The following is a 27,720-nucleotide window of genomic DNA, read 5'->3' on the forward strand; positions in this document are numbered from 1 at the left end:
TTTTGCTTTCAGTTTTTTAATTATCATGTGCATTTTGAATATTCAGCAATATGTTCCTTGGTTTGTGTTTGAATAACCTTGTTGCTGCCAAATGTGTGCTTTAAACAAAATGACACCAAATATGAGTCAGTTTTTGTATTACTTTACATTGTAAACAAATATTTGTAACAGGCTATTATTTGGTTTAAACAGCAGAATGTATTTGAAGTCACTGAGGCAATCATGAGCAAGATCGCAGGCACTTTCAGTACAAAATAGAACTGAAATTCATGATGTGAATGCGTGACTTACTATTACATCACAGTCACAGATCCATGCGCAAGCAATACCAATACTAGGGTCGTTCCCGCTCCCATGTGTATATCGCATTTTACATCAAGTAAGCTGAATTTTGTTGTTAGTTAACAGTTAAGGCAGTAAACTCAAGTATAGTCTGTGCCGCCTCGCTTAAGATTTTGCACACATTTTAACCAAAGGTCAAATTCTCTACATGATACACCACATTCTCCCATCAATGACAATCAATAAATAAACAGCCGCTAACACCAATTCTCCCTCTTTTTGCTGGTAATGCTGCTACAGTACAGTTCCCTTTTAAAAAGCAGTACCAATGTTAGCACATTGTTAAGAAACTGTTTAAAAGTGAGACCCAGGAGCCAATAAAATTAGGAGGATCAGCTACCCGGAACTGGTATGAAGCGTTTACATGATCAGTTAAAGATTAGCGCCTGGTTTCACAGACAGAGCTTCGATAAAGCCCTAGTTCAATCAAGACATTTAAGTAGCTTTTATAAACATTCCTTAAAAAACATTAGTTGTGTGCTTCTTGAGACAGTTTTAAGATATGCCAGTGCAAGTAGCTTTCAGCTCAAACGGCTTAAACAATCATTTTAGTCTGGGACTAGCCTTGTCTGTGAAACCAGCCATAGGAGTTTTGCTAATGGTTTAACAAGGCCATGAAACACTATCAGTTGAAACCATACACAGAAAAGACTTGCAAGTTAAATACCAGAATATGAAATAATACAGATAAACAAATTAGGAATAATGGATGTACAGTACAATTAATTTACTCTGGTCAGTATCATTTATAGATTTAAAGTCATATTTCATAGTTCCAACACTTGCTGCAAAACGTCCAGCTGCAGTCTTTTGGTCCCTGGACTGTGCACTTCAGTTGCTGTGAATTCCGTAGTACCGAGTTATCCTTTGGTCCTGAAAGTCCAGCTTTCAAAGTCAGAAGCTCTGTTTTTGAAATGATCAGTTTCAGCACCCTATGGCTCTCGCACATCAGGATATGGTACAAACTGTGCTGTTGTTCTGGTTTTTCATGGCTGCCTCTCTCTTTTTCAACTCCCTTGTGATTCTCCTTCGGATTCCTTCTAAGTACAGGCTCCTGTCAAACTGGCCAGCACCCAAAGGAATGCTGGGGAGGATAACAAACTGTGAGTAAGTGCTTTATCAAACCTGCATGAATGATGTATCATGGCATAAACACACCCATAACATAAACAGACCTCAAAACATTCCATTCCATAAATTGATGAAACGCTTGAGTTGACTAGATCACAGTTTGTTTTGTAAGGCGACACAACAGCAGGGTTTCCCAGTGCTTTTGCATGCCAACTTTTTTAAAGGTAATCTGTAACTAGGGCTGAACCAGAATATTCAAATATTCGTTCGATGGGTTGGTATTGGATTTTCAAATTTGGGATTTGAATATTTTTCGCACACATCCGGCATCCCACTCAAAGCGGTTCTCATTCTCGCTTGCATATTTTTACACTATAAATCTGGCGAATTACAATATTCTTTTACAATTATGATTTTTATTTTATAGCCTAGCAGTTTCTAATAGGACGGACAGTTAAATAGGAACCCAACCTCTATATACTTAAATATATTTGTATATTAGTATTATATATATAGTATTCTCTGTCTAGAGTGCATGACGGCACGAGCTGATATGGAAGAAGTGCATGCCTGAGCTTGCATTTTAGGTTAAGCTGTGCTGGTTTGACATTAGGGGTGTGTACTTACACTGGTCTCAGTTCGGTTTGATTACGATTATCATGTCATTGATTCAGTTCAATTCGATATCACGATGCATTGACGATTCACTGCATCCTCATGTATACAGTTTTGTCAGTCAGTTATATGAACTGAACCTTTAATTTTACTTACTCAAAGAAAACACGCCTCTCGAATATATCAAACAAAACTCAAATCTGGGCACAGAAGACAAGAGAAGATACAGAATACACTAAATACTAAAAGCCTCTTCAGGAGGTGGTCTGGGTCTCTTTACAGCCAAAACTAAAGTCTAAATACATCTGGCTGTTGAAACCACATATTTAATTGTTACTCATCCCAACAATGCAAAAAAATAAAAAATAAACGTGTGAGAGCATGTTATATGACAGTGGTACCGCAGCACACATTGCCACTCGGCAATGAACTCGGTTTACACCCATCAAAATGTCTAGCCACTTGGGGAGAACATTCAGGCTAGGGGAACACATATTAATGTTAAAAAACCTCATAAAATAAAAATGTCATGCCATGGAACCTTTAAATCTGCATATAATGTGGGGAATTCAAGAGCGGATTTATATCTGTTTTTTAAAGACATATTTATGTTCCAAAGTGTAAATGAAATCATTTGGATAAATCATATCTTTGATTTATACGCAGCGTGTATATTCTCCAGGTCATGCTTACCGGCTTGTTCATAAAAGGCGAAATGTGCCCAGATGTCGGCTTTTAAAGTAGTTGGAGCATTTTTATTAACTCACACTCGCATCTCGCCTTTCTCTTCAATTATATGCTACCATGACAAAGCACGTACATGACAAATAACATTATACATGATGTCAGTAACATAACAGTTTATGATCTATTACTGAACCGATACTGAATCGTCCTCATCTGCAGCGCAATGCATCGAAGAAACAATTCATTTTGACACCCCTATTTGACATTGTGGAAAATAGAATAATAGAATGAAAATGCATTAGCCTTTTTACCCGTTATGAAGGTGAGAATTTTCCCTCACTGTCACATTGCTTGTGCACTGAGCAGCTGTGAACGTCGTGCGCAGTTAACTTTCGGTTTGCTGATTTAGGGGCGGGTGGCTTGAATTGTGGGTTCATTAGCCTATTATTCTTAATGAAAGACACCACAACAAAACAGTACTATGACAAAATCCCTTAAACAGTTCTTTTACATTTCGCTTTGAAACTAAATCTTCCGCGTTCATCTAGTAATTCAATGATGAATGAAATCTGACACCTGCTGCAGTTTGTGCTGCACCTCCTGCTCAGCTCACACAACACGTTCAGTTTTTAATTGTAGTTATATTCTCTAAATGAATAAAATGATTTTTACTATTATAACATATCAAAATCTGTTATTTGGACGTAACAGACGTGTGTTTTGTATCACTAGTGCAGTGGCCTGAGGACGTTTCAGCCGTGACTTTTTACTGCGCCGAGTCGAAGTACTCTCAGAAGCGCCATCCATTATAGTTCTCCTTTTTAATCCGCTTATAAAAGCGCCATGTTTTATTTAATGTCATCATAGTTGATCGTTTAACTATTCATGTAACTGTATTTAAATAGGGGAAACGTGGAGGTGTATCTCTGTTTGGTACCATAGTGAATGAACTGGGCTTAGTGGGATCATGATATCAGATCATCACTGCGCGTCAGAGAGATTAAGAGCACGCACAGAGACGAGAGAGGTATGTATCAACTCGTCTTAGTTAAGGGAATAACATAGTTTAATATGAAAAAACAGTGAAGTATCCCTTTAACTTTTGTTTTCAGTTCATGTCGATATCAAAGACCGCAATGCGAGAGAGAGCGAAATCAGCACTGGTAATATTATTTAGTCTCGCTATTTTAAAATGAAGACAACTGTGTGTTGAGCTTCAGGATGCAATGCTTGCAGCAGTTCACGCATCAGCTGAGGAGATACGAGCAACTCCAAACATATGAACGCGATGGATTTTGCAGCTTTGCACATGGATCACCGTCATTGTGTGATGCGTGTGAAATCTTTGATGAGACATTATATATAGGCTACTTGATAATATCTTCGAAATACACCATTAGAATGTTCTCAACGCTAGACGCAACAAACAGCAGAACAAGCTGTAATACGTGCATTGAGATACGTGCCTTGCTTTGAGATACGTGCAGTGCTTTCATTGATTTGGTCATTTAAATCTCATACTTTAATCATATTTATAGCTACTAACTTAATAAAACAAGCTGTGTTACAGTGATGAATAAGATTAGCTCAAAATGTAGATCTGTATGTGCGATGTACTTTGTCTGAATTGAATACAAACGCATCTCTTGCGTTTGCTCATGAGTAACTCCAGCCGTTACTCCTCCGTGTGATGTAGGCATGCTTGTCTAATTGTAATAGAGTGAACAATAGTTGGTCTAGCGAAAGAAAGAACTACACCACCACGAAACAAACACTTGCTGCGGGAGGCGAGAGCATTTCAATGAGGTAGCGTTACATGGACGTAGGAAAATTAAGACCTGTTTAACGTTATTTAAGATCTAGAACACAATACTTCCGTGAATTTAAGACTTTTTGAAATGTAATACTTTTTAAGACTCTGCGGGGACCCTGTAAAAGAATCAATAGCTACAGCCCTATTATGAACTTATAAAACTGTAAATGTTTTGGTGAAATGGGGGGACAGAAATCTTTAGGTTTCATGAAACACATCTTCATTTGTATTTTTAAAAGTCTTTGTTCAGAACAACAAGATGGTGAGTAAACGATGACTGGGTGAACTGTCCCTTTTCAAGATTATTACTCAATTAGTAGAAATAAGTGCAAAGGCTTACTTGTCTCTACCCGGACGAAGTTTAACCTGAAACATGCCGATGACAGGCCGGTGATCGGATGTCTTAATGGACGAGCAAGACGTATACTTGATCACTTTAATGTCATCTGCTTGTCTGTTTCGATAAAGAATCCGATCCTGCCAACACAAGACAAAAAATTAACTATGATACTATAGGGTATATTGCAACATATTAGCATATAATTAGCTAAAAAGTTTACGGTATATGAAGGGGTTCTCTGCTTTGTGGTGGTGTCATAGACGTCACAACCAATGTCATACTTGTAAGTAGGAGGAAAGTGAATAGATGCTTCCTGAAATCCTTTAAATATGGAACCTGTAAATGCAAAAAAAAAGTCAAAAACCAAATATATCCTAAAGGGAACACAGGACTGAACCTTTGCATCTTTTCACACTTGCCTTCCTTCATTTCTTTCAACAGCTGGTCATGTTGTAATAGTGGGCTCATATCTGCACCTACATTCTGATTCAAAACAGCCTCCACCTCTCCTCTGGCTTTATTCAGGCGGAAGTTAAAATCTCCAAACCAGAAGACTTCATCAAAACGGGTTGTGACATCACCTGTAAATTAAAAGAAATTGTGTTCATAAAATTTAAATAATAATAATCAAAATACACAATCAAATCTTTAAATGTGACAAAAGCAGCAACACTCACAGGTGGTGGAGCGGTAAGGGTTGGTATCAGGAAGGTTTCTAGGAAGAGCCAAAGCTTCTATGATCTTGTTATAGTCTAAGATCCTCTCATAAACTTTAGAATCTCCAGCTGAAACAAATACACAGACTGGGTTGGGTTTATTCCTAGCTAGGCTTAAATCTAATGCCATAGTCATTATAAACAGTAATTAAAACATATGTCAAATCAAATCAACATATGTGTTGTTCGACATTGGATTAAGTGTCCATAAAATATTTTACTTACAGGTAAAATGGGATGTAATAAAGAGGAAGGATGTCCCAAAAAAAGTGAAGCCGATACCCACAGCTCCTTTAGTCTTAATCTGAGATATAATTCGGGTTGTGACAGTAGCATGTTCCACCTCTGTAGTGGAAGAAAAAGACATTTTATACTTTTATACATTATATTAGTCCTTCTCAAAAAATTAGCATATTGTGATAAAGTTCATTATTTTCCATAATGTAATGATAAAAAATTTACTTTCATATATTTTAGATTTATTTCACACCAACTGAAATATTTCAGGTCTTTTATTGTTTTAATACTGATGATTTTGGCATACAGCTCATGAAAACCCCCAAAAATCTAAAAAAATTAGCATATCATGAAAAGGTTCTCTAAACGAGTTATTAACCTTATCATCTGAATCAACTAATTAACTCTAAACACCTGCAAATGATTCCTGAGGCTTTTAAAGACTCCCAGCCTGGTTCATTACTCAAAACCGCAATCATGGGTAAGACTGCCGACCTGACTGGTGTCCAGAAGGCCATCATTGCGAGATGGTAAGACACAGAAAGAAATTTCTGAACGAATAGGCTGTTCCCAGAGTGCTGTATCAAGGCACCTCAGTGGGAAGTCTGTGGGAAAGAAAAAGTGTGGCAAAAAATGCTGCACAATGAGAAGAGGTGACCGGACCCTGAGGAAGATTGTGGAGAAGGACCGATTCCAGAACTTGGGGGACCTGCGGAAGCAGTGGACTGAGTCTGGAGTAGAAACATCCAGATCCACCGTGCACAGGCGTGTGCAGGAAATGGGCTACAGGTGCCGCATTCCCCAAGTCAAGCCACTTTTGAACCAGAAACAGCAGCAGAATCGCCTGACCTGGGCACTTGACTGTTGCTAAAATTTTGCATGTCATTCGGAAATCAAGGTACCAGAGTCTGGAGGAAGACTGGGGAGAAGGAAATGCCAAAATGTCTGAAGTCCAGTGTCAAGTACCCACAGTCAATGATGGTCTGGGGTGCCATGTCAGCTGCTGGTGTTGGTCCACTGTGTTTTATCAAGGGCAGGGTCAATGCAGCTAGCTATCAGGAGATTTTGGAGCACTTCATGCTTCCATCTGCTGAAAAGCTTTATGGAGATGAAGATTTCGTTTTTCAGCACGACCTGGCACCTGCTCACAGTGCCAAAACCACTGGTAAATGGTTTACTGACCATGGTATTACTGTGCTCAATTGGCCTGCCAACTCTCCTGACCTGAACCCCATAGAGAATCTGTGGGATATTGTGAAGAGAAAGTTGAGAGACGCAAGACCCAACACTCTGGATGAGCTTAAGGCCGCTATCGAAGCATCCTGGACCTCCATAACACCTCAGCAGTGCCACAGGCTGATCGCCTCCATGCCACGCCGCATTGAAGCAGTCATTTCTGCAAAAGGATTCCCGACCAAGTATTGAGTGCATAACTGAACATAATTATTTGAAGGTTGACTTTTTTTGTATTAAAAACAATTTTCTTTTATTGGTCGGATGAAATATGCTAATTTTTTGTAATAGGAATTTTGGGTTTTCATGAGCTGTATGCCAAAATCATCAGTATTAAAACAATAAAAGACCTGAAATATTTCAGTTGGTGTGCAATGAATCTAAAATATATGAAAGTTTAATTTTTATCATTACATTCTGGACTCTGAACTTTATCACAATATGCTAATTCTTTTTGTATTATATTATCATTCAAACATTTGAGGTCTTTTATTTATTAAATTAAACATTAAATTAGAGATGGGAATTTGTAAATAAAAAAAATAAAAAAATAAAACTGCATTTGAATAGCGTAATTTATATTAATTTTAATGAGAAACACTCATGTTTCATGTGATTTCTCATTGTGAAGGTGATATTATGATAACCCGGTTTCACCCATTGTAAAAAAACAAACAAATTTGAATAGTATTTTTATTTTTCAAATAATTGCAGATTGAATATTTGTGAACGACCCTACATTCAAGTGATCAAAATTGACAGCATTGAACTTACACTAGTAATATCAGTAGCAGCGTTTCCATTACAGATTTGCACAAAGCTTTTGCGGTACTTTCTAAATGTCATTAATCAATATTATACAACATTGTTTCCATTAATCAATGTTATACAACTAAAACTATATATATCTTATTGTTTCCCTCTCCAGAGAAGTCATTCCAAAAATCATGGCAACAGATGTGGGTAGGTTTACATTTATCAGGCAGCTGAAGACCCTTTGGGTTGAAACATTGTCTTTTTTTTAAATAAATCTTTGGAAGCAGCAACAGCAGTGTGCAGATTTTTGTTTACATAAATTTATGCTTCATCGAATCTAGCACCTGTAAAAGTTTCATTGAATGTGCGCACAATTCTTCCTTTTTATAATGTTTACATTTATCCCAGCCCCCGCAATAGGCATTCATTTTAATCGAAGGGAGCGGCCACGTATGAGATGTTTCTGGTTATTTCTATTGAAAGATCATGTGACACTGAAGACTGAAGTAATGAAGCAGAAAATGTAGCTTTGCTATCACAAGAATAAATTACATTTTAAAATATATTAAATCAATAACCATTGTTTTGAATTGTAATAATATTTCACAATATTACTGTTTTTTTACAGCATGTTTGAACAAATAAATGCCATGGTGAGAACACAGAATATCTTACAAAAACATTACAGACATCAAGACCCCAAACTTTTGAAAGTCATATAAATCATATAAAGCTGCAGCCCGTAAATTTGCCTGCAATTGGAATTATTAGTGAAATTATCATCTTTACATGGGTCTCACCGGAAAATGTAGCTGAAAAAAAAGTAACTGAGGAAAAAAGAGTTATAAATTGTGCTACCAATGGTGATTAAATCATATCACTTATTGCTAAGCTCATATCACATCAAACCGTGCAAATCATTATTATTGTTATACTTTGTTCTCAAATTGTTAATGTTAACATCGGCATTGCCCTTTTATGTGTGTATTATCATTACCGGACCCACTTTATATTAGGTAGTGTTAACTACTATGTACTAACATTGTAATTAATAATTTGATACAATGGCCTTAATGTGTACATACATGTTTTTACATTGTACTTACATTTAAAAAAATACCTGCATATAATTACGTCTGTAATAATTTCTGTAGTGACATTTGTAATTGGCACTTCCCTTACACCTAACCCTACTCTTAAACTGACCCATATCACCACACCTGTCCCTAACTCTACTCGTATCCACCTCAATATCAGCAAAAGTGCTTCGCAATAAAATTTGAACGCAGTAAGTACATTGTACTTACTTTTTGATGTAAGTATATAGTACTTAAGGCCACCTAATATAAAGTGACTATTATATTATAGACTATTAAAGGCATTACCTATAGATTTAAATTTCTGTACAGTCTAATCTTTTGCTTTTGACTATGGGTGAATCTCCAGTTGTCACTGATGATTGTCGTTTGGATCTTTTTTGATTTCAATCCCCCATCAAAATGTTAAGTTTAATTCTAGCTGCAGTGAGAAATAGCTATAAATGATCCACCAACTGCAGCAAACAGACAAGTTTTTACCTGAACAGAACCATATGAGGTCTCTCCTGACAAATATAGTGAGATAGAGAACTCCATGGGCAGCTGCGTACAGCATCACGTAATACGGCCCAAGAGTTTCCTGCAGGCGGATCTCCCATTCCCTCCTGTGGACAAACATTAAGAAAGTAAACATGCAGAGTATCAGGGGGGTAATTCCAGAAAGCAAGATTAACTTATTGTCCCATATACTCTGAACTCCAGGTTGATTAACCCAAACCTTATTTACTCAAGGTATGCTGGTGCCAAAAATGATTCCCGGAGTAAGTTCAGACAACTCTGAGTATGTTCCCGGTAAACAAACAAGACATTCTCAACAAAGCGATGAATCGGCAAGTCACCATAAAAATGGACAAGTGCTCCATACTACTTCCTCCTTCTTTTGTTTAATGGACATTTATATCTACTTAGCGCACATTGACACCTATTTGGTGGTTGTGCAATTATTTTTTCAATCTTTTCGAATAATCTTTTTGTTATTCACTGGGAATAAGGATTATAATTGTTTGTTTGATGCTAATTAATTGAATGCAGATCCATGTGTGAGATGTTATAATATTGCTTTAGAATTAATATATAGTATTGCATATTATAACTGTAACTATATACCACATTTAGTTATATTAATACAACCTCTTAAGCAAACTAACCCTGGACCTGTTCAGAGAGTGAGTTGCCATGGCTACTTACATATCCTGAAAGTTACCTCCGTTTTTGGAACCAAAAGTGGAGGTTATCCGCTTGCTTACTCACAAACATACTCAGGTACGTCTGTGTGTCTGGAATACCCCCCAGGTAAAGACAAAAAAAAAAGCTGTGATAAGCAAAATCTTACCTATCTGGACAACCTTCCTGAACTCCTATAACGTAGACATCCTGTGCAAAGTCTGTGTCGGTTGGGAGCAGAAGATCATCTAAGTTGTATGGAAGCCCCTGAGAACAAGAGTGAGAGCTTAGGCTATATGCAGGAATCCTGAAGTTAATTTCAATAGCTTTTTAAGACTTTTTGAAGACCATCTCAAAATATTTTAACACCTCATCGCACTTCAAGTTCTAATTAGCAACAAACCTTTAACTTAATAAACAGTTGTAGTAGAATGTAGAATTAAAATCTCTATCGTAGGCCAATTTTGTTTATATTGCATATGTTACGCGACGTGTGAAGGGTGACATATCACCTAACCGCGCATTTTGCAAAATGTGTGATGACCACAGTAGACGGCGCGCGCCCCGAGCCGATCTCAGACTGAGCACCCCGTTGTTTTTTTAATACTTATGGGGATGAAAATAAATATATGCATGAATACTTTTTGGAGTCAAACTCTTTTGACAAAGCTTGAACAAAATTTAATACCTCATAAAATCGTGATTAAGACTTATCAACTTTTAATACTTTTTAAGACCCCGCGGACACCACAAACAAAACAGAAATGACAGTACTGTTCCACACACCTTCTCTCCCTGCATGTTCCATGTGGCGATGTAGATGCCAAGTCGTCTCTCTGGGAAGTAGCGGTCTAGCTCTTCTGCCCCCAGCAAGGCACCGTTACCCAAAACACTGCCCTCCAGAAAGCTCCTAAAACCACATGCAGGTACATTTTCAGGAAAACAACAAACACATTTTTGAGAAATTCTTCTTCTAACATGCCACATAATGTATTCATATAAACTGCATTAGGATGACTTCAGCAAATGTTTTCTATGGTCATTCTGCCCTATTCCACACAATGAAATCAAACAGTGACCAGGATTTATTTATTTTTTTAAATCTAAAAAGTATCATCCTAATCTCCTGATGAATAGTAAAACCTTGCAAATATGCAAGACATATCATTGGTTATTCAACATTAGATTTAGATTTATTTGTAACTCCCCTAATTGGATATAGGAGGCGATACAGACTGGATATTTAATAGCTTCACATTAAGAATGAATAAAATTAAAAAGGATCACATGATATATAAAAAAAAAAAAAAAAAAACAGATAAGAAGGTCATGGGGGAACAAAAAGGCAAAAGAGAAATACAAGACACAAGTGTGTAAGTCAAATTTTAAACTTGCTGAATTAATAATAATAATAATGAAAATAAATTATACCTAGATAAACTAAGTAAAAAAAAATGTTTTATTTAATCTCCTTAGTATCTAATGTGCAAACCCAGAAGGTTTCACATTATAAAAGAAAATGATTAAAGGGTTAGTTCATCCAAAAATGAAATTGATGTCATTAATGACTCACCCTAATGTCGTTCCTCACCCGTAAGACCTCCGTTCATCTTCAGAACACAGTTTAAGATATTTTATATTTAGTCCGACAGCGTATGGTTGTTTGTAGCGCTATCCTATTGCGTGCAGAGGGAGTTTGAAAGACAACCGTTTATCCCGCCCCTCGGATTGAGCCCTGTCAATGGTGAGTTTCCAGATCTTAATGTGGGTCTGGCTTGTCAGGCTACCTTACATTTGGAACAAATCTGAAAATGCTACAGTTAAGATCATTTAAAAATGGGAAAATACAAATAGATTTAATAGCTAAAAGACATAAGCTCTCCCAAAAAGAAATGTTTTAAGTCCTTTTTTTAAGTCTCAAGAGCTTGTGGTGCCCTCAGATGGTCGGGTAGGGCATTCCAAATCCAAGGAGCGGCAGAACAGAAAGCCCGATCACCCATAGCGCTGAGATTAGTCTTGGGAAGATGAAGGAGGTTTGAATTTGTTGAACGAAGTGATCGAGCTGTAGCTGAAGGTGTGAGTAGTTCTTTCAGATAGGAGGGGGCATTTCCATAGATGCACTGGTGGGTTAGAAGGGAAACCTTATATTCAATCCTGGTGGAAACAGGAAGCCAGTGAAGTGACTGGAGAATGGGTGCGATGCGATTGAATTTTCGAACTCTCAACAGAATCCTTGCTGCACTATTCTGAACACACTGCAGTCTCTGCAAGCTTTTGTTAGGGATCCCAATGAGAAGTGCATTACAGTAATCCAGTGTGGAGGAGAAAAAGGCATGGACCAGCTTTTCAGAATCTGCTACGGTTAGTGTTGGATGGAATTTAGCAATATTTCTAAAATGGTAGAAAGATGTCTTGCAGAGGTTTTTGATATGGGCTTCGAAGCTGAGTTGTGGGTCAAATCTTACACCAAGATTGGTGACAGTTGTGGAGAGGGGAATGTCCTGACAAGAGATAGTTATACCACTTATGGAGGAAGACTGTGTTTGATGTGGTGTGCCAACAAGACTTGCCTCAGTTTTAGAGCTGTTTAACTGGAGGAAGTTGTGCTTCATCCACACTCTTATCTCCTCCAGGAAGGCAGTGAGTGTTGAAGACGTAGATGATGTTGGTGAAATTACAGAGGTGTGTGTTTCTGATTTCATGTACAGTTGTGTGTCATCGGCATAGCAGTGAAATGAGACTCCATAGCGGCTAATGACATGGCCGAGGGGCATGATGTAAATGATGAAGAGAATGGGGCCAAGGACTGACCCCTGGGACAGTATAGTGTGCATACACTTGGATACCCTCTCTGACTAAATATGAAATATCTTAAACTGTGTTCCGAAGATGAACGGAGGTCTTACGGGTGTGGAACAACATTAGGGCGAGTCATTAATGACAAATTTCATTTTTGGGTGAACTAACCCTTTAATGTCATCTCCACGTTGTGGACAGTGAACTGATTCTATTCCTACTTTATTGTAAGGTAAAGACTGAACGTCTAAAGGCTGATTCATAATTCTTCACCATAGCTTCTACGCTATGGGCTACACATCAGCGTATACTCGATGCAGAAGTATAAATTGGGCTTATAAGTGCTGAGCTACTGAACTTTTGAAATCCTAATTTCTGATTTTAGTCTGCTAGTTTAGGTCTGCTAGTTTTACCCACATATTCTTTTTTTTGCCGTTGATGTTCATTTGGTCCTTTTTTACCTCATATCAGACAAATCTCATCTAGTATTCCCCACACCATTACTTCCGCCGGAGAAGGTCAAAAACCAAAAAAAGGTCATTCAACCCGAGGGTCGAATTATGACTCTATGTAAATATATCTATGACCGAGTTTTGACCTTACTTGATTGAAGTAATTACATTAGCCATTAGATGAGATTTATATGCTATGAGGTAAAAAAAAGAACACAAATACTGTTCGATTTCTCGCAGAAACCGATCTTTTCGTGTCTTAAGACATCAATGTGTAATCCCCACAAGCCACAGAGATTTGTATGTCTGTGTTTTTTACTCTCATAGTAGCTCTCATAGAAAACACTATGCACAGTGCATAGCTTTGTGTGAGCCTCTGATCACAATATGATCTCACTGTATGGAAAAGAACAGTGAGAAAATTATTTTAAAAATCTCCAATTGAATCCCACTAATATAAATCATACAGGTTTGAAATGACACGAGGATTAGTTGATGACAGTGGAATTTCATTACTGGGTGAACCATCGCTTTAAAATCAACACATACATTGTCTAATAGTTAGATATTGTATTTAATATTGTCCTTGTATAATCATTTCACTTTCAAACAGAACAGAAATGAATGGTCTGATGCAGCTTGAAAGTAACAGTGCTGAACAAGCATCACACTGATCCATTAATCCCCTTTACATCCTTCACAAACTACTTCACCGTGCCTCTTTCATCTCTCAAGACACATGCAGCTTCACACAACTAAAGCTGTTCAGGTAACTGTAAGTATTATTCAACTTATTTAACATCTCATTCCTGCAGGAACATTATTCACGATACACTACCTTGTGAAACATTTAATTCGGTTTACGCATTCACACAAAAGGTCTCACATTCTGCTTTAAATAAAACAAAAAAAGGCTCAGAGACTTGTTAGACATTTATCAAGATGATACGTCAGCACATGATCATGTTATCTTAAAGTGAAGGATATGAAGGATATGCTGAGGGATAACTTCAAATAGGCAGCAGAAAATAAGAAATGAATGAAGAAACACAAGCTTCTCACCTGTTCCTTACATCCCGGGGTCTAATGGGGTTCAGAACGCTATAGGTGGACTTCATGGAATGGACAGAGACATTGTCTGACACCATGGTGTCCAACAGCCGGCTATCGCTTAGATTTCTCTGAAGCCTCTCCGACCGCCCCCTTCTCCCCACCACACTGTAATCCAAACAATCCCTGTCAATCCGATTAGTTGTTCTTAAGGATGTGGAGGCTGTGCTGTTCTCCAGAGGAGGATATGTGCCAGTGAGCTGCAGTGGAGACAGAATAATTCTGGACGGTTTCATTCGCTCTTTATTCGGATCAAAATGCTCACAGGGGGACACGTCGTTCTCGGAAAAGCTCCCAGTCCTAATCATGAACGGCGGTGTCTCCATGGGTGGAAGATCGAGAGGAAGTCCAGATGCAAGGCCCTGGCCATTCACTGAGGTGGTGTCTTTAAGTGAATCGGTAGAAGAGCCCGTCTCACCCGGGTCCGTGAGACTCTCCTGGCTGTTCCTCAATCTTCTCCCCCTCACCTTCTCATCAAATGATTTACCCTCCATGCCCAATCCCACAGGCTTCGGAAGAGAGGGAGGTCGAGGCTGATATGGACTAAGCTTGGCTTCCTTGTTTTGCTCATCCTGAAGCAGAGTGGTAACATCATATGGCTTCTTGATGTCTTCAAGCGCCTCCTTGTTGCACTTCTCTTTCCTCAGGTCTACTCGTAGAACACTAATATCTGTTTTACAAGATGATTCCTCTGACCCGAGTTCTGTGGGGTTAAATGGGACGATGCTGTCTCCATGCTCACTCATCCTATTGGCAAACTTGGTTTTAGATGTAAGCAAGCCCCATGGTACTCAATCGATTACATCCTAGGGAAAAAGTGAGGAAATTATTTTATAGATAACTTCTGATTATTCTGTCTGAATTATTTATTTTGCATTTAGCAATATTCCACATCTTTCCCCAAAGTATAAATGTAATATTATGTGCATTATGTGCAAACATTTAAAGTCTTTTTTCTTTAGTAATATTGCAAGGTATACATTTGTAGCTAAACATTTTAATGTATAAAGAGCCATACATAATACAGTTTAATAATATAGATAATATAGTTTTCCCCAAAATTACATAATTTTGCTCTTATTTATAATGGCACTAAATCCAAAACTTAACAAAACATATTATTACACTGTCTGGACAAAAAAAAAAAAAAAAAAATGTTGAGTTAACATTTTATATAATATTTTGCGTATATTATTTTGGTGATTATTACCGTATGGTCCTTTATTGTAAGGAAAGTTAGCTTTGAATAAAAGTCTTCTAAATTAAAATGTATAGTAATTTTCGGCACTAAATAACAGTTTTGTTATTGAGACTAAATAACAGTTTTGTTATTTATCCCAATATTAAAATACCCAATATTAGAATATTAAAGAAAACCTTTAATGGTTAAAATTTCCCGTGTTTTAGTTGAAAAAGCGTCAGGTAACGTTAAACAGTTTTGTTGAGTTCTATCACAGAATTACACAATACATAAACTATTAGTTGTCGCTGCCTTTTGTAAAGACTGTATGACAAAAAATCAACGACATAACAAACATTAATCATTAAAAATCTACCGAAGTGTTTATTTAGCAAAATACATTAGGTTACGTAACTTATTTATTTAAACGTAACTTACGTTGTAACGTTAAATGATCAACACCAAACGTTGTTACAAGTAAGCTAACAACATTACAACCAGTAACAACAAAAACATTAAGTTACTATTATTATTACTGGTATCCAACTTTTAAACTAATACCTAACTATGACTAAAATACATTAATAATGAAGTAATATGATCAGCGATTACAGCTGACTGAAATCTCTGTCCCTCACAGCGATGTAAAACTAACTGTTGCCACACGACGGTCACTCACACATCTGTAAGATCGATGTAAGTTAGCGTTTTATCTTTTTAAAATATAACAAATTAAACGGAACTCAAATATATATTAAGATACATTTGTGTGCAAAAATAACATGACGCATTTTCAATATGAAATAGCTGCCCGTTACCTCCAGTTCGCTGAAGAGGCAAACTTAATGGACTTCCTTAACAACCAAAGCAACCAACAACTTCTCAAGAGGGTGTGCTGGCAGTCCGCGGTAGTGCATTATGGAACAGCGCCATCGTGCGGTGCTTTTAATCGTTAAGTTATTTTAAAGCCAATTTAAACCTACCCACATATTCAAGAATAAACAAATGTAGTTTTAAGTATCTGTCACTGAAAATCCATATTGGTTACGGTGAAAGAAGAGTGCATGAATTGTGTTTATATTACACTGATCCGGACCGTAGTTTGTAGGTATCTTTATTATAGGTCAGTGGATTATTATTAGTGTCCCAATTGTCTCCATTGTCATCCAAGATGTAGGTTTGTTTGTTTCTTCAGTAGAACACAAATTAAGATTTTTAACTCCAACTGTTGCTCGTATAATGCATGTCAATGGGGTCTAATGTGTTCTACTGAAGAAACAAACAGACCTACTTCTTGGATGCTCTGTGTGTAAGCAGATAAACATATTTTACACAAATGTTCATTTTTGGGTGAACTACCCCTTTAAGATAATCACATTTGTGTTTCTTTTTTTCTTTTCTTGCTAAAGTAAGCATGTTTAACTTTCTTATTCTGCATCATATTCTTCTTAAATCCAAAATGGCAGCACAGCTAAAAATACATCGATCAGGCATAACATTATGATTTATATTGTGTTGTTCCCCCTCTTGCTGCCAAAACAGCCCTGAACCATTGAGGTATGGACTTCACTAGACCCCTGAAGGTGTGCTGTCATATTTGGTACCAAGATGTTAGCAGCAGATCCTTTAAGTCCTGTAAGTTGCAAGGTGGGGCCTCCAAGAATCGGACTCGTTTGTTCAGCACATCCCACTGATGATCAATTGGATTGAGATCTAGGGAATTTGGAGGCAAAGTCAACAGCTCAAACTCATTTTTGTGCTCCTCAAACCGTTTCTGAACCATTTTTGCTTTGTGGCAGGGTGCATTATTCTGCTGAAAGAGGCCACATCCACCAGGGAATACGGTTTCCCTAAAAGGGTGTACATGGTCTGCAATAATGCTTAGTTAGGTGGTACGTGTCAAAGCAACACCAAAATGGATGGCAGGACCCAAGGTTTCCCAACAGAACACTGCCTCCACTGGCTAGCCTTCTTCCCATAGTGCATCCTGGTGCCATCTGTTAAGTGATGCACACGCACCCAGCCATCCATGTGATGCAAAGAAAATGTGATTCATCATCAGACCAGGCCACCTTCTTCTTCTATTGTTGTCCAGTTCTGATGCTCAGAGGCCCACTGTTGGTGCTTTTAGCAGTAGACAGAAGTCAGTGGCAATGCAGCCCCATAAACAACAAACTGTGATGGTCTGTATATTCTGACACTTTTCAGTATATTCTATCAGAAGCTTTAACTTCTTAAACAATTTGAGCTACAGTAGCTCGTATGTTTGATAGAACAGGCCAGCCTTTGCTTCCCATGCACATCAATGAGTTTTGGCTGCTCATGACCCTGTCACTGGTTCACAGCTGTTTCTTTCTTGGCCCACTTTTGATAGATACTGACCACAGAGTCAGCAACATCCCAATCAATCAATTAATCAATCAACTTTATTTATAGCACTTTTACAATGACAATTGTTTCAAAGCAGCTTCACAGTGTTAAACAAGACAATATTGCTACAAAATTTAATTTGGCTGTACAGTCGGTCTGGAGAACAGTGATGTTATCAGCTTATTTTAATTTATCATATAGCGACAATGTTGGCAGATCAGTATTATAGTTGATAGAATTAAATGATAATAATAATAATGTCTAATTAATTAATTTTATTTTTATATTTAGTTGAATAACTTGGATCATAATTTTAGTGTCTCCAGCTGAGGAAGCCAATCCAAAGGCAACAGTGGCAAGGAACCAAAACTCCATCAGGGCATGATGGAGAAAAATAAACCTTGGGAGAAACCAGACTCAGTCGGGGTGCCAGTTCTCCTCTGGCCTATTATTCAACAGTGTATGATTATGATTGTGGCAACCTTACAGGTCAGAAATCATATTAAATGGGAACAGTCAAAATTTCTGGGTATCAAGCAAGAGACGGGTTCATTTAGGATGGTGCGTCAATCACACAAGACAATGAATACTTGAAAGATCGGAGTTATTGAGCCGGAGACGGGTTTATTGAGGATGACGTGCCGGTGAGGCAAATTCAGAGGAGACACCAATTGACACGGGCTCAGCAGACACTCCAGGATGAGCTGGTCATGTCCAGGCGCAGGTCCACCACCCGATCCGGACACGGCCTGGATCCGACCAACTGCAGTAAACCTCGGGATAAACAGAGAGACTAATATTAGTGTAGATGCCATTCTTTTTATGATGTAACGAGTACATCAGGTGTTATGGGAAGTGTTCCCGGTTCTGGCTGACCTAGTTAATGCAGCCTAAGAATCAGTCAATTGATTTGAATAATGAAAGTTAAAAATGTTCTATGTGTATGCCATAGTGAAGAGATGCGTTTTAGTCTAGATTTAAACTGACAGAGTGTGTCTGCTTCCCGAACAATGCTAGAAAGACTGTTCCAGAGTTTAGGTGCTAAATAGGAAAAGGATTGACCGCCTGCAGTTGATTTAGATATTCTAGGTATTATCAACTGGCCAGAGTTTTGCCACTGACAGACCAAAAGACGTGATGGAGTATAAGGAGTTAAGAGCTTGCTTAAGTACTGGGGAGCTAAAGCATTTAGTGCTTTGTAAGTAATATTTTTTTTTTTAAATGCATGCAATGTTTACTAGGGAGCCAGTGCAGTGTTGACAGAACTGGACTAATATGATCGTACTTCCTGGTTCTAGTAAGAACTCAAGCTGCTGCGTTTTGGACTAGTTGGAGTTTGTTTATTAAGCGAGCAGGGCAACCACCCAGTAGAGCATTACAATAATCTAGCCTTGAGCCCATGAACGCAGCATGTACTAACTGTTCAGCATTTTGCATTGAGAGCATGTGCCGTAATTTAGATATATTTTTAAGATGATAAAATGCGGTTTTACAGATTCTAGAAACGTGGCTTTCAAATGAAAGATTGGTATCAAAGAGCACACCCAGGTTCCTCACTGACAATGAGGGCTTGACAGAGCAGTCATCAAGTGTTAGACAGTATTCTAGGTTACTACTTGTGGAGCTTTTCTGTCCAATAATTAAAAATTCAGTTTTATCTGAATTAAGTTGCAGAAATTACTATTCATCATTTTTTTTATATCAGCTATGCATTCCTTTAATCTTGTGAATTGGTAAGTTTCGTCAGGGCGTGAGGAAATATAGAGCTGAGTATCGTCAGCATAACAATGAAAACTAACGCCATGCTTCCTAATGATATCTCCCAGTGGTAGCATATACAGGGTGAAGAGCAACGGTCCTAACACTGAGCCTGGCGGTACTCCATACTGAATTTGTGATCGGTGTGACATCTCTTCATTTACTGCTACAAACTGATAACGGTCAGATAAGTACAATTTTAAACCATGCCAATTCAATTTCACTAATGCCAACATAATTTTGGAGTCTATTCAAAAGAATATTGTGATCGATAGTGCATCGAATGCAGCACTAAGATCGAGTAACACTAATAGAGAGATACAACCACGATCAGATGACAAGAGTAAATCATTTGTAACTCTAATGAGAGCAGTCTCAGTACACATCACAACCAGCCTCAGATCACCAGACTCTGCACACTTGTTTCCAGTCACTAGAGTTCTAATCACCTGCACACTCTCATCAAGACACCCTTTATAAACCCCCGTTCTGTCCTCTGTCTCTGGTATTCGTCATCTAGTATTCGTCTGGAAGGCCTTTCTCTCCTGTTCAGCATTTGTATGCAGCCATTCTCCAGCTAACATCCGGAACTTATATACATAATATATACTCAAATGTATTTCCCTTGCTTCCTAACCTACTTCTGGTTTCTTCGAGATTTTTCGATTTATGTGTAAAATGAATAAAACTTTACTGTACTTCGACATTTTGTTCTGCAAGATAAATTAGGCCTACACAACCCCATACTGAAAACATAAATTTTAAAGTAGTTATGTTCATTTTTGAAATGTGTGAGTTTGTGCAGTTTTCTTGTTTTTAATATTTATATTATATGATTTAGTAAAGCAATATCACAAGCAATGCGTTGTCCCCAAAAATTGCACGATTGCAAATGTGATGTTGATTTTATAGAACAGTTTAAAAAAAGAAGTTAACATAAATAATATACAACACATTTGTAAATAATAAATAAAAAAACTAAAAATAAACAATAAAAATAAAATTAATTAATTAGGTCTTATTTAATTCTATAAACTATAATACAGTTCTGCCAACAATGTCGCTCTTTTTTTTTTACTTATTGATAAATTAAAATAAGCTGATAACATCACTGTTTTCTCCAGAACGACTCTACAGCCAAATCAAATTTAGTTGCACTATTGACCTGTTTGACACTGTGAAGCTGCTTTGAAACAATCGTCATTGTAAAAGCGCTATATAAATAAAGTTGATTGATTGATTGATTGATTGATTGATTGATTGACTAACATTTTGTCTCCCTAGTTGTCACTGACAGGGAGTCAGCCATTTTAATCGCAAAATCCTGAGTGCTGTGGACTGTTTACTCCTTGAATCCCACAATGCACCGCAAAAATCCAGCATTCACACTGAAGTGTGAAACATAAAACCCATGAGCCAGCTCAATTAATAATGACACGCAATTGAAGTTTTGAAAAGACACACCATTTGTTTATTATATGTCTGCATTAACACACATCACTAGACAGGTAGTGAACACATCTAGTTAACATATTTAATGCAGGGTTCGACATTTACACTTGTCCGCTTGTCCGAAACGTCAACAGCACAAATTTGTTACCGACAGTTAATTATACATTAGCCACTATCGATAGCCACTTACACTACATGAATGCAGAATCATTGCATTTTGGTCATTTTCTAGTGATTTTTATGTTATTGGCATTTTAATCAGGTTGTCCGTTGGGCAAGTAAAATTCTCTTTAACTTGTCCCTTCAAAAAATCCACTTGTTTACAGGGCTAACGGACAAGTGTTAAAGGGTTAGTTCACCCAAAAATAAAATTTATGTCATAAATGACTCACTCTAATATCGTTCCACACCCGTAAGACCTCCGTTCATCTTCGGAACACAGTTTAGTAACATATTTTATATTTATTCCTAGAGCGTATGCAAGTATGCACACTATACTGTCCATGTCCAGAAAGGTAATAAAAACATCATCAAAGTAGTCAATATGTGACATCAGTTAGTTAACCTCTTAGACTCCGGGACCATTTTTTGGGATTTCCGCCTGGATTTGGTCTACCCAAATTGAAAAGCTTCCCATACACAAATACAGTGGTTTAAGTTCAAAATGTTGGTGTCATTTTACAGAAAACCCTTTGAAGTTACATAAAACAGTGCTAAAAGTGATAAACATGTAAGTATATGTTGTCTAAGCTGTAATAACAACCCCAAAAAGGGTTATTTTTTTCATAAATTCATTTTTGAAAGTGTGTAACTCAGGCCCTGTGTGCTCTAGGAACCTGCAGACACTTTGGGCTATTTCCACTAAATTACAGAAAATAGTGGAAAAAAGAAGTTTGTCTGTGTTATGTTGTATGCAAGATTTATTCAAATGGGTCTGAAGGGATGAAACATTTTAAACAGTAGTCAATTTTTACGTTTTTTTCTCATTTCTAAAACAAAAATAGTTTAGAATAAATCAAGAACAGTTGTGTATAGTGTTTCGTTTATGAATCAACTGGTTTGAACGAATCACTGAATGAATGATTTTACTTGATTTATCATCGGCATTTGAAACATTAGACCATAATGTATTGATAAATAGGCTACAATATGAAATGGGGTTCTGAGGGACGGTTTTAAATTGGTTCTCTTCTTACTTGAGTGACCGATCATTTTGTGTGTTTGCTAATAACATTCTTTCAGAAATGATCCCTCTGTCATGTGGAGATCCTCAGGGTTCGATTTTAGGTCCTACACTGTTTTTAATGTAAATTAGCCCTCTTGCTGAAATTATTTGTAATTTTAAAAATGTGTCTGATCACTTTTTTGCTGACGACATTCAGTTGTACTGCTCATTCAAAGAGTCACAGTTAGGCAAGTTAACTGAATTGCTGGAATACATGTCTTGCATTAAGATCTGCAATTTCACAACATTTGCTTAAGTAAAAGGGCCCCACTTTATATTAGGTGGCTTTAACTACTATGTACTTACATAAAAAAATAAGTACAATGTACTTTTGTTCATAATGTATTGCAAAACACTTTTGCTGATATTGATGTGGGACACAGGTAAAGTTAGAGACAGGTGTGGTGTAATGGGTAGGTTTAAGAGTAAATATAGAGACAGGTGTGGTGGTATGGGTAAGTTTGAGGGTAAAGTTAGAGACAGGTGTGGTGGTATGGGTAAGTTTAAGAGTAAAGTTAGAGACAGGTGTGGTGGTATGGGTAAGTTTAAGAGTAAAGTTAGAGACAGGTGTGGTGGTATGGGTAAGTTTAAGAGTAAAGTTAGAGACAGGTGTGGTGGTATGGGTAGGTTTAAGAGTAAAGTTAGAGACAGGTGTGGTGGTATGGGTAAGTTTAAGAGTAAAGTTAGAGACAGGTGTGGTGGTATGGGTAAGTTTAAGAGTAAAGTTAGAGACAGGTGTGGTGGTATGGGTAAGTTTAAGAGTAAAGTTAGAGACAGGTGTGGTGGTATGGGTAAGTTTAAGAGTAAAGTTAGAGACAGGTGTGGTGTAATGGGTAGGTTTAAGAGTAAATATAGAGACAGGTGTGGTGGTATGGGTAAGTTTGAGGGTAAAGTTAGAGACAGGTGTGGTGGTATGGGTAAGTTTAAGAGTAAAGTTAGAGACAGGTGTGGCGGTATGGGTAAGTTTAAGAGTAAAGTTAGAGACAGGTGTGGTGGTATGGGTAAGTTTAAGAGTAAAGTTAGGGACAGGTGTGGTGGTATGGGTAAGTTTAAGGGTAAAGTTAGAGACAGGTGTGGTGGTATGGGTAGGTTTAAGAGTAAAGTTAGAGACAGGTGTGGTGGTATGGGTAAGTTTAAGAGTAAAGTTAGAGACAGGTGTGGCGGTATGGGTAAGTTTAAGAGTAAAGTTAGAGACAGGTGTGGCGGTATGGGTAAGTTTAAGAGTAAAGTTAGAGACAGGTGTGGTGGTATGGGTAAGTTTAAGAGTAAAGTTAGGGACAGGTGTGGTGGTATGGGTAAGTTTAAGGGTAAAGTTAGAGACAGGTGTGGCGGTATGGGTAGGTTTAAGAGTAAAGTTAGAGACAGGTGTGGTGGTATGGGTAAGTTTAAGAGTAAAGTTAGAGACAGGTGTGGTGGTATGGGTAAGTTTAAGAGTAAAGTTAGAGACAGGTGTGGTGGTATGGGTAAGTTTAAGAGTAAAGTTAGAGACAGGTGTGGCGGAATGGGTAAGTTTAAGGGTAGGATTAGGAGTAAGGGAAGTGTCAGACTCAGCAGTGTAATTATACATTTGCAGACTACAGAACTTTTTTTTACAGAAATTACTGTACAGATGTAACTACAGAATATTACAGATGTAATTACATGCATGTATTTTTAAAAATGTCAGTACAATGTAAAAACCTGTATGTACAAGTGCATTGTATCAAATTATTAATTTAAATGTTACTACATAGTAGTAAAGGGCAGCTATAATATAAAGTGGGTCCAGTAAAAGTAATTAAAAGTTTAACCTGAGTACATGTAAGAAATTATTACATTTTTAATGCAGGTATTAAACGTAAAAACTAACAACAAAACAAAAAAAAATCATTTATGAAATGTCTTGCAGTAAAAAGTATGACATATACTTTGGAAAGAAAGTTTTCCAAATCAAAACTGATGAAGTACATACTTGAGTAAAAAGTAAAAATACTTCACTACTGTCCGCCTCTGGTAATTTATGTCAGTAATGCACAATATTGATTTTGCTCATTTAATTCCAGCATAATGCTAACAAAAGACATTTATTAATTTGGAAAAACATATATACCATAATAACAATGAAAGTAGCCTAATTTAAAGGTTTAAAAACTTCATTTTTGATGTAGGCCTATTGTTTTTTTTTTTTAAAGAGAAGACCCCCCTTTTTTATCACTTCAGCACCTGCGCCCCAAAATGTCTGTGCGCGGTCCGGAAAATGTTACAATGTTTGAAGGCAGACAGACGCGTGTGCACTCTGTCTGGCACGTGCCGCTAATTGATACAAAACAATAAACCAAAGTGCAAGCTTGACCCGGTGACCTTGCGGAGACCTCGGTCAAGCAGGACTTACAGGGAGTCACGCAAATTGGACAGGTGTTCAGTGCCCCAGAAAAGACCGCATTCCTGTCTGGAGTCTTTAGACGATTCTCCTATAAATACTGATCGGGGGTCATGGATGACACTCACCTGACTGAATGACACTGGACATGATGCAGCCCTCCTCCGAGCGCGAGAACACCATCCCCGCAGCTGAAGGCTGTTTCCTCATGTGGCGGGACTACATGAATCTCCACAGGACTCTGTCGCAACTGCTGGAGGATCATCGCGACGAAAGACAAACCGTCACTGGTCGTGTGACCCCCGCGGAGCGATTCATGAGCACCGGGTCTTCCAGCAGTGCCTCGAGCACCACTTTCTCCTCCTCCAGCCGGGACCACCGTCGTGACACCTGCGGCTTCTGCCTAAAAAACGGAGAGAGTGAAGAGGTATACACGAGTCATAGACTGAAAGCCCGAGACGGACGCACCCTCTGCCCGATCCTACGGAGCTATGTGTGCCCTTTCTGCTCCGCCACCGGAGACTGGGCGCACACGCGCCAATACTGCCCTCAAAGAAACACATCGAAGACGAGCAGATTGTAAACCTACGGACTTTCTCACAAATTCTTGTTCATGTGAAACTGTAAGTCTGTTATCGATGTTTGTTGTGAAAATATGTTCAGAAACGTTGTTTACTATTAATAGTTGAAATGTTTAATGGTTCCTTTCAAAATAAAAATATTTTTCTAGTGAATCTAAACCACGTGCTAATTCTTGTTATTGGTTTGCATTTAAATACGTCACCACCCATTGTTATGGCTTGGAATTTAGTTGGCAATCATAATAGCTAGTTTTATTTTACAATTTTAGGTAACAGATATCAGTTCAATATCTGGTGTATTATAGAGTGATTGAACGGGTTCCTTTATAAAAGCATCCGTTATGAGAAAACCTGATTTCATCGTTCAATTCCACAAGAAAAGGTTACAGTCTGTTAAATCATTTTTACAGTGTCCTTGTTACATTATGTACTTACCACAACAGTAAATTTTGCATAATTACATGCAACTATCCCTCAACTAAACCAAACCCTAAATCTACTCTAATCCTATATTAAGTACATGTAGTTAATTAATATTACTAAAATACAGTACTACAATATATAATTCTACTGTAACAATGACACCTTTAAAAGTGTAACCCTTTATTTTAAGATGTCTTAGTTACAGTGCAATTACACATGCAAGTATTGAGTAATAAGACGTAACGTACTTAAGTAGTACTTAGAGGGTTATGATTAGGGTTTGGTTTAGGATTAGTTGCAATTTAATATGCATATTGATAGTTATTACTATAAATTACTATACTATAGTAACTGCATGTAACATATGCAACAATAACACAGTAAAAAAAAAATGGGGCACTTTATTTTACAAAGTTGCTATTTGACTTAACATACTAAAAACATACTAAAACATTTTAAAGCAACATGGTTATTATGATAAATGTGAATAAAAAAAAAAAAACATGATTGCACACCAGGCTTAATAAACAATCTATGGAACTCTCTTTATTCTGATCAGTTTATCAGTCTCATTTTTCTCATCAGTTACACAAACATGGGAATTTACAACTTTGCAATTATTGTAAAATTAGTTCTTGAATTGTTGTATTGTTGAATTGTGGCCTGAATTATGCATTACAGCTGTTTAACACATCCGTTTTTTTTGGTGGTGGCCAATTTGCAGTATAAATTACCCATACTTTATGTTCCTAGCACAAGGAAAGCTAATTAATTTTTTTTCCCGAATAGCCTATAACAAATTATGTCAATTAATGTATGACACGCTGATAACCGAGTACAAAAGCAACACCTAAGTAGCCTACTCCATATCTAAAAAAAAAAAAATGTTTTGCCCCATTGTATGGGTCAAAACATTCTATGTGGCCATTTGGATGGTGTTCTGACTGCTTTAGCATGAATCACTAAATACCATCATTGCAACACACAAGCTGAAAAACAGAATGTGCGCTAAATTGTTCAGATACATTTTCTGTAGGATTGTTCATAATATCGAATTGACAACTCAAATGGATGACAATCTCTTCACTCACACTGTGAATTAAACTATAGGTGCACCTGTGGAGAATGCAGGGCAATGCCCACGGATGAGAATGTCTGCTGCAAATACCTTGATATGATCATTAAAAATATAAATAAACAACTAGTAGGGTATTATTAGATCTCTAGCACTAAACACTACAACGCACTCCCAACAGGTTCAGAATAAATGTTGAGAGCTTCTTGAAGAGCCACAGTGCATGACTATTCATCCAGGACATGCGCCTGTCTGCCTGAACCAGCCAAAATGATAAAGTAGACTGCAGGTTGACGAATCAAACTGTCATCTTCTGGGCTCTTGTGCTGTAAGACCTGACCAAAATGGAGAGGAAAAATAAGACTACGGCTGTTTTTGTTCATGCGTCAATAAAACAAATACATTTAACTGCTTCAGAGGGGTTGTTCTGCCCTTGCCATTCGACTTGACCACAGCTAAGCACAGATAAACTCCTCAACAAGTGACAAGTGTATCCTCTTCTTTAAAACATTTCCTTCAAAATGTCAACAGAGTAAAACTGGAAGAAAATAAGTGGCTGAAAATGTTTTTCAGGCACTTGGCTGTAGCACATTAATATTACATTTATATCACCATCAGCTGGCGAGAATTACTCTCGGTCAGCACAGGTGTTCTTCTACAAAAACACCAGATATTTATAACTCCACAGTGTCAGTTTTATTGCAATTATTAATTGTTATGAGCTATAGGCTAATTCTGTCATGTGACACCACGTCTATTTGCGTTAAAGTAAGTTGCACAGGTATAAGTTGCAAAATAAGTTGCACAGGTCTATTTCTTGACAAAAAGTGCTTTAACTCAAATAGATGTGGTGTCCAAGCCTGCCGCA

At 37.5% G+C, this 27,720-nt stretch overlaps 2 protein-coding genes across 2 annotated transcripts; one reads left to right on the plus strand and one right to left on the minus strand.

The window, feature by feature from the left end:
* Nucleotides 1-126: 126 nt before the first annotated feature.
* Nucleotides 127-25,033, minus strand: inpp5e (inositol polyphosphate-5-phosphatase E). Its single transcript, XM_067438072.1, has 11 exons — nt 24,902-25,033; nt 14,382-15,235; nt 10,858-10,981; nt 10,241-10,338; nt 9,388-9,512; nt 5,810-5,929; nt 5,546-5,653; nt 5,288-5,449; nt 5,089-5,204; nt 4,869-5,005; nt 127-1,426 (listed from the first exon to the last, which is right to left on the minus strand). Exons 2-11 carry the CDS (start codon nt 15,173-15,175, stop codon nt 1,291-1,293), a joined length of 1,920 nt encoding a protein of 639 aa, XP_067294173.1. The 5' UTR covers nt 15,176-15,235; nt 24,902-25,033; the 3' UTR covers nt 127-1,290.
* nanos2 (nanos homolog 2) lies at nt 24,910-27,177 on the plus strand. The gene has a single exon (XM_067438071.1). The coding sequence runs from the start codon at nt 24,910-24,912 to the stop codon at nt 25,354-25,356; it is 447 nt and encodes a 148-aa protein (XP_067294172.1). The 3' UTR covers nt 25,357-27,177.
* The last annotated feature ends 543 nt before the right edge of the window (nt 27,178-27,720 follow it).

Source organism: Pseudorasbora parva, chromosome 3 (assembly GCF_024679245.1).
Source record: "Pseudorasbora parva isolate DD20220531a chromosome 3, ASM2467924v1, whole genome shotgun sequence".
Taxonomy (NCBI): Eukaryota; Metazoa; Chordata; class Actinopteri; order Cypriniformes; family Gobionidae; genus Pseudorasbora; species Pseudorasbora parva.

Coding starts and splice junctions, on each gene's coding strand:
- inpp5e (XM_067438072.1), bottom strand. CDS start 15,175: ATGAGTGAGCATGGAGACAGCATCGTCCCATTTAACCCCACAGAACTC. Junction 10,339..10,857: donor GGAACATGCAGGGAGAGAAG/GTGTGTGGAACA, acceptor TCTTGTTCTCAG/GGGCTTCCATACAACTTAGA. Junction 5,205..5,287: donor GTTGAAAGAAATGAAGGAAG/GCAAGTGTGAAA, acceptor TTGCATTTACAG/GTTCCATATTTAAAGGATTT.
- nanos2 (XM_067438071.1), top strand. CDS start 24,910: ATGACACTGGACATGATGCAGCCCTCCTCCGAGCGCGAGAACACCATC.